We start from the raw sequence: 6,573 nt of genomic DNA, 5'->3' as shown, positions 1-6,573 counted from the left end.
TGAATTCCAAGAACTTTAATTTCTTTGGGGCACTTTGTCAAACAAGTGACAAGCGACATCCAGAAGCCTAAAATTTCGATACATGGAGACCAAATTATGCACAAACAAAATTCATTCCTGACAACTAGCATCAATGGATGCACACACACACACATATAATTTTTCACCTTGCAAACCTTTGCATATTTGAGATTCTTGGGTCTAATCTCATTCTTAAATGCATTTTGAAACACAATACGGGCATCAACATGAAAATTTGCAACTCAAATCAGCTTAGGAACGAAAATAAACTCAGGTCTAAGTGACAGATAATATCTCTTTACTCCGGTCTAAGTTACAGAATTTGCAATTCATTGTATGTACCATGGTCCATCCATGTAGCAACAATTGTTTTTCAATAAACCGATAAGGCAACACTTTCAGCATAAAAGTTGGCAAAAAATGAATGGCAACATGTTTCCAAAATGCTTTATTAACAAACCCTCATAAGCAACCTTTTATGAACCAATTTCGAAACTTTCAAATAGCCTCATTCTGATGGGATCAAATGGCAACACTAATCAAGTTGGGCAAAAACAAAATCACTTGAGCATGTTTGCAGAATGCTCTAAATCACATAGGCAAGCTTTCAGGGACCAACGCCGGTTAGCGTTTTCGAACCTTTGATATACCCTCATTCCGATGGGATCAAATGGCAACCTCGATACAATTAATGGTATGCACCATGGTGCATCCACGTATCAACAATCTCTCTGAACAAAACCGACAAGGCAAAATTTTGAGTATCCAAGTGGGGCAAGTGATCATTAACAACATGTTACACATAATGCTGTAAAAATCTCATAGCCAGGCAACCTTTTAGGGACCAATTCCGTCTAATCTTTCCGAAACTTTCACATACCGATGGGACCAAATGGCAACAATAAACTCTGGGACCGATGAAAATAAAAACCCTTGAGAATTCGGCATGAAATTACCCAACCAAAAATGGTTCCTCAACCCCAAAAAAAAGGGGGGAGCACCAGTATTTTGAGTTGAGATTCCACGCGTCCTTCTAGGGTTTTCATCCCACCTTGTAAATCGAAGGGCCCAATCGAGATCGTATCACAAAATCAAAAACCTATATATGAAATTGAGGGGAATCAGAGATCGTATATGTGCGATTCAATTGAATTGTAAAGGAGAAAGAAATGGGAAAGTTTTGACGACTTTACCTGGTTGCGGTGAAGCGGACCACAACGGTTGTCAGCCGCAGGAACCCAATCAATTTTGAATTCAAATTTGAGAGAGAGATAGAGAGAGAGAGGAATTCAAAATCGAGTGAGATAGAAAGAGACGGCCTTCGTTTAAAAGCTGAAGAATGAAACGGCTATCTAGTTCTGCCACTGCAATTGCAACACCTGTCTCACCGCTTAAGAGAACCCAAACTCTCTTTTCAAGTTTCAACTCCTCTCTCAAGTGTGTTTTAACTCAATCTGGTAAACACGGTTTGATTCCAACTAGGAAGACAATTTAGAGCTTCAATTGAATGGAGTACAATATTTTTATTTAGTACAAGAAACGAGTGGCTGATCATCCTTGCCTGAAAGTCCCTAACACAATGCGACCTACCAAGGAAAGTGGCTATGTATTGTGTTGCAATGCACACTTTGATCATTTCACGAAATACTAATCGGATGAACGAATAAAGTTTATAATAAGAGACATGAGTATCATGGTTATACTGATGACTCGTAGTTCACATTGGTAGGACGTTGTTGATTTCTCCCCTGTTGCCTCAAAAGAATGGCTACAAAATATCAGATTCATCCAGTCTGCTAATTCCAAATGAATCGCAAAAATAAACTGATTTTTTTTTTGGTCGTGCAATTACACAAGCAGCTGCAGGAGAGTTAAGCATCCTGGCCTTTAACACTTCTGAGAAAAGCTTAAGAAACAGAATGTTGTTATTGTGGATCTGGATTCCATTGTGCAACTCAGGCAATGTGCTCTGCCAAACTGAGAATCTTAACATGCTTTTTCTTTCTCAACTCATGTGGGACTGGTCCAAACACTCTAGTTCCAATCGGCTGCCCCTGCTTGTCAACTAGAACAACAGCATTGTCATCAAACTTGACCTCACTTCCATCACAGCGGCCTCGTTGCATGGCAGCACGAACGACCACACCATACACTACCTTTCCTTTCTTCACTTTTCCATTTGGATGGGCTTCCTTTACTGATGCAACAATTGTGTCTCCCAATCTAGCCCCTTTCTTCCTCGCCTTCAAAGCTTGTATGCACATCACCTTCTTTGCCCCTGAGTTGTCCACGACTTTGAGGACAGTCCTCATTTGTATGAAATTCCTTTGTTGCTGTTGAAAAGAATAAACATATCAATGTCATGTATGTCATACCATGTTAAAGTACCAAACAAGTAAATTCTTTGAGGCATGCATGGTAGATTCACCATTCCACCATTATTTACAGTACTGACTATTGTAAAATAAATGAAAATTTTGTGGATTGAAACACCCTCATACATGTATATTAGTTAGAAACAATCCAACCCTTTTCATGACTGCTTTTATTTTTACCTACACTGCCTGGTCCTAGTGTTTGTTTGGTGATTAAAATTATATATATCTGGCATCTGTCTGAGTCAACTGATTACTGGTCCACCAGGTAAACAAAAACATCTTGATCTAAACATGTCAGCAGGCATAAAGAACAATTTGGAATTAGAAAATAATGCCACACTATTCAACCATAGCACTCGGTAACCACACCAAACCTCCATTAAGCCTCTCAAAAATAAATCTTCTCCCGATCCTTCTAAACTCTTAACAGTGTAGCACCACATGATTACAAGAAACTCTGAATTCTGTGAAACATAATATTTTACCCTTCTAAACTATATAAATAGTAGCAACGCAAGATTACTAAAAACTGCCAACTCTCTACACCCTAAATGTTTTGGAGTTAGGCCATTGGTACCCAAAAACACTACCACTAACAAACATTATCAAACCTCCAGTAAGAGAAATTTACATCAGATCACTCGAGGTTGATCCTAATAATTAGACTCGATTCTAAAATTTGAACCAATCCAATGAACCTACCCTCTAAAAAATCCACCCGAAACATTACCTACTCATTATAAGAGAAAAAAATATCTAAATACTGACCTGTGACAAGAATGTGTTGCATGTCATCTCATTGGATGCGCTCAATAAGCCAGACCAGTTGCTGCCGAGGCCCCCCAAAAATGAACGGCCCACTATTCCAGCAGATTGAATAGATCGCAGTGAGTCAATACACAAGAGAATAATTAGAATGCAAAAACCAAAAGGCCCTTTAAACATCAGATTCATGAAACTCAGTCCTATGTATGGAGAGCTACATACATTCCAAACACGCACTCAGTATACTAAATAAAACATAGGGCACCCAGAATAGTCTCTAAGAATAAATTGAGAAGTTTGGCATCTTTCACTTCTGCTGAACTGTTAGATTACCATGAAAGGATGAGGTTAGTGTAACAGAATAGTCCAACCCCAAACGTACAAAGAACGGCTTTAACCCAGTTACCGAAAGTCTGATGCAGAAAACTGTTTACATTTACATGATTTTAAGATTCCCACACACAGTAGTCTAATGCCCAGGAAAAAAAGTAAAGTTCATCTACGTCATTTCCACAACAGCTTACTATCAGCAGCCATCTCTACCTCAATCCACTTTGCTACAGCATCCCAAATCAATATAATTCAAATCAATATTTCCAATTTATTATATGAGACATTCTTCAATCTAAAAAAATAGGTATTTACAGTTAGTTAGTATCCTACCACTAAGAACAGGGGACCAGATTTTTAAAAATAAAAATGAAAAGAGAACAGGGGAGCATCACTCAATATAGGAGTAAGGGATGATATAAAAGATATATATGTACATGATAAATAACGTACCACGAGAACACCTTGAAGCCAAAGCTGCAGCCATTCTTAAGAGTAACTTCGAGTTTCAACTAAAACAATAAGCTTCGTATGTAATCCTTTTCAACTACATAAGAAAACAAAGAAATCAAGAAAAAAAGTTAAGAACACTACTTTAGTTCCACATACCTACATACCTTCTTTATAGAAAAACAACGAAAGAAGTGGAGAAAGAATTCTGATGCAAACAAGCATCTTAAAGTTTCAACACGATAACTGATGAAGATCCATTAGAACTAATTTGACACATCATAATGACACATGTATGGTGATCAATATCGAGTCAAACTTGAAAACAAAGACAGTTTCTTGCGTAGATTGTATTTCAATATGGATAAATATATCATGCATATCAAGTTATATACAACTATCATGAAACAATCACCAAATTTAAAATTTAGGGGAAAATAAAGGGAGCTTAAATTAAATGCTCCGAAAACAAATACGCAGCCATTATACAGAAGGAGAAGATTATCTTATTGATGGGTTGGGAATAAAAAAACAAGGAAAAAAAAACAAGAAGATGCAAAGTTTCAGTATGAGAGCTATTCAAGAAATATTAGACAACAGAAAACAACAACAAAGTTTTAAACGTTCCTTTCAGTTTGATGATTGCCATCATACTGAAACCAACCTATTTCAATGACTCTAAATCCTATAACAATTGGTTAGTCCATAAACACATCCCAGCAGAGAAGAACTTGAATTTCAACCCAATTAGAGCCAGTATTCAACCCAATTAACTACTAAAATTTCCTTCTATAATCCATGTCCCATTCTCTAAAACACAGGTATGTTTCTTGGAATTCTTGCTAGAGACTGTGATAGCCAGGCTTAATTTCTAGTGGAGTCCTACACTCGTAAAGCCTAGTTTATTGTTTACTATCGCTCATGCTTTCTATCAAAGGATTCAGGTCTACAAGGCAGCCAAAAAGTCATAACAAATTGATAAATTTGAAAGCATCCACTGGATTTGACAAGAAAATCAAGACAACCATATTGCAGCTACACTAAAGTCATGACCAGAACCACAAGATTTAGAAGAATCATCAATACAAACGAATACCAACAGAAGGGAAAACACCAAACCCAGAATTCAGTAAAACCCATTCTTCAATTCCTTAATTCAAACTTTGATCTATAGTTCTAAACTCACTGTCAATTTAATATACCAGATCAGCTAAACCCATAATTTTCAAAAACCATATTCCAAACCCAAATCACTAGTTTACCTCAACAAACTACCCATATCAGAGAGAAATTAGAAACAGGGAAAAAGATAAGGGAAGAGAAAGTAAACTAAGATTTGGGAGGGAGATGAGCGCGGCCACGGCGGCTGGTTTCACGGGACAATTCTTAGTTCCTTATGCAAGACAGTTCCATTCCATCTAATCCCATCTCACAAACATACCTTAAAAATTACAGTTAAGACTGTTGAAGACTAAACAATATAAACTCAATCGTATATTCATCCGAGAGAACTTTTGCTAATGATATTCTTAGATGTAAACTAGCACAGCCAAATTCAACGTTCTCCCATTCATTTACACGCACAAACTATTTTCAAAATTCATGTAAACTTATCACAAGTGCTATCATGAATCATAATGCGCACATTACAAACCTACACAACCGATTTTAGCATAACCAGAGCAAACTTAGCACACACTCTCAAGTAGTAACTAAAATAAATCCAAAATCAGACTAAACCCTAAATCACATTTTCAAATATTTACAGAATATGATATAGTTGTCCAGTACGTATACGAATCCACAAGGATCTAGTCTCGGAAGAGAAATAGACTTACTCACCTTGACGGCGAGGGAGAGGGGGGAAGAGAGAGATGCGAAAAGAGCCGGTGCCGGTGACGGAATTGCAGGACTTTATTGGAGAGATGGGAAGGGAGCTTTTCAGTAGAGACTAGAGACGCTCACTCAAGGTTTTCATTACTTTTGGTTTTGGGTCTCTCAGGGTTTTAGGATGCGCGAGGCCCTTCTAACGAAGACTCGTAAATTGAGGACCAGTCGTCGTTTTGGTTCTAAATGAAAAATAAAAATAAATATGAAAATAGTTAAGAGGGGGTTCAGTAACATTTTTATACCCACAAGGTGAAAACTGAAACGTTAAAATGAATTTGAGAAAAAATAATTGTAACGACCCTAAAATTTTGAGCTTAAAAACTCAAAATTTCAAAGTCGTTAAACACTAAACAATTTCAATGAAATCGAAATCATTTAAAATACCACAGCGGATCATCTCTGAGTTCAAAATACAACTCAGTCAAACCGATTATTACAAACCAAATTATAATTCAACATTATAATAAATGGAAATGTATAATCCTCTCAACAACCTCACAAGATAGTCACACAAAATCCCCACACAAGCTGGAGATAAATAACTTCAAGTCCTCTGAGCGGTACGTCAATTCCCGTTAATCCACACCTGCGGAGTTATTCACTACACCATCGAATTGGTGCACCGGGATTGTAAACAGAAACCCGGTAAGCTTTACAGCTCGTATGAGTAAAATGAAAATATAACTCGCATATTAATATATATGAAAATCCACAAATCACAAATATAAATGCCCTCATG

General features: G+C 37.0%; 1 protein-coding gene across 1 annotated transcript; it reads right to left on the bottom strand.

Annotated features, from left to right (window-relative positions):
- Nucleotides 1–1,747: 1,747 nt before the first annotated feature.
- Nucleotides 1,748–5,952, bottom strand: LOC126783894 (50S ribosomal protein HLP, mitochondrial). Its single transcript, XM_050509433.1, has 4 exons — nt 5,787–5,952; nt 3,948–4,041; nt 3,168–3,259; nt 1,748–2,354 (listed from the first exon to the last, which is right to left on the bottom strand). Exons 2-4 carry the CDS (start codon nt 3,979–3,981, stop codon nt 1,977–1,979), a joined length of 504 nt encoding a protein of 167 aa, XP_050365390.1. The 5' UTR covers nt 3,982–4,041; nt 5,787–5,952; the 3' UTR covers nt 1,748–1,976.
- Between the last annotated feature and the right edge of the window lie 621 nt (nt 5,953–6,573).

The sequence above is a fragment of the Argentina anserina genome, chromosome 2 (genome assembly GCF_933775445.1).
Source record: "Argentina anserina chromosome 2, drPotAnse1.1, whole genome shotgun sequence".
Lineage (NCBI taxonomy): Eukaryota > Viridiplantae > Streptophyta > Magnoliopsida > Rosales > Rosaceae > Argentina > Argentina anserina.
This window is presented reverse-complemented; position numbering and strand designations above follow the sequence as displayed.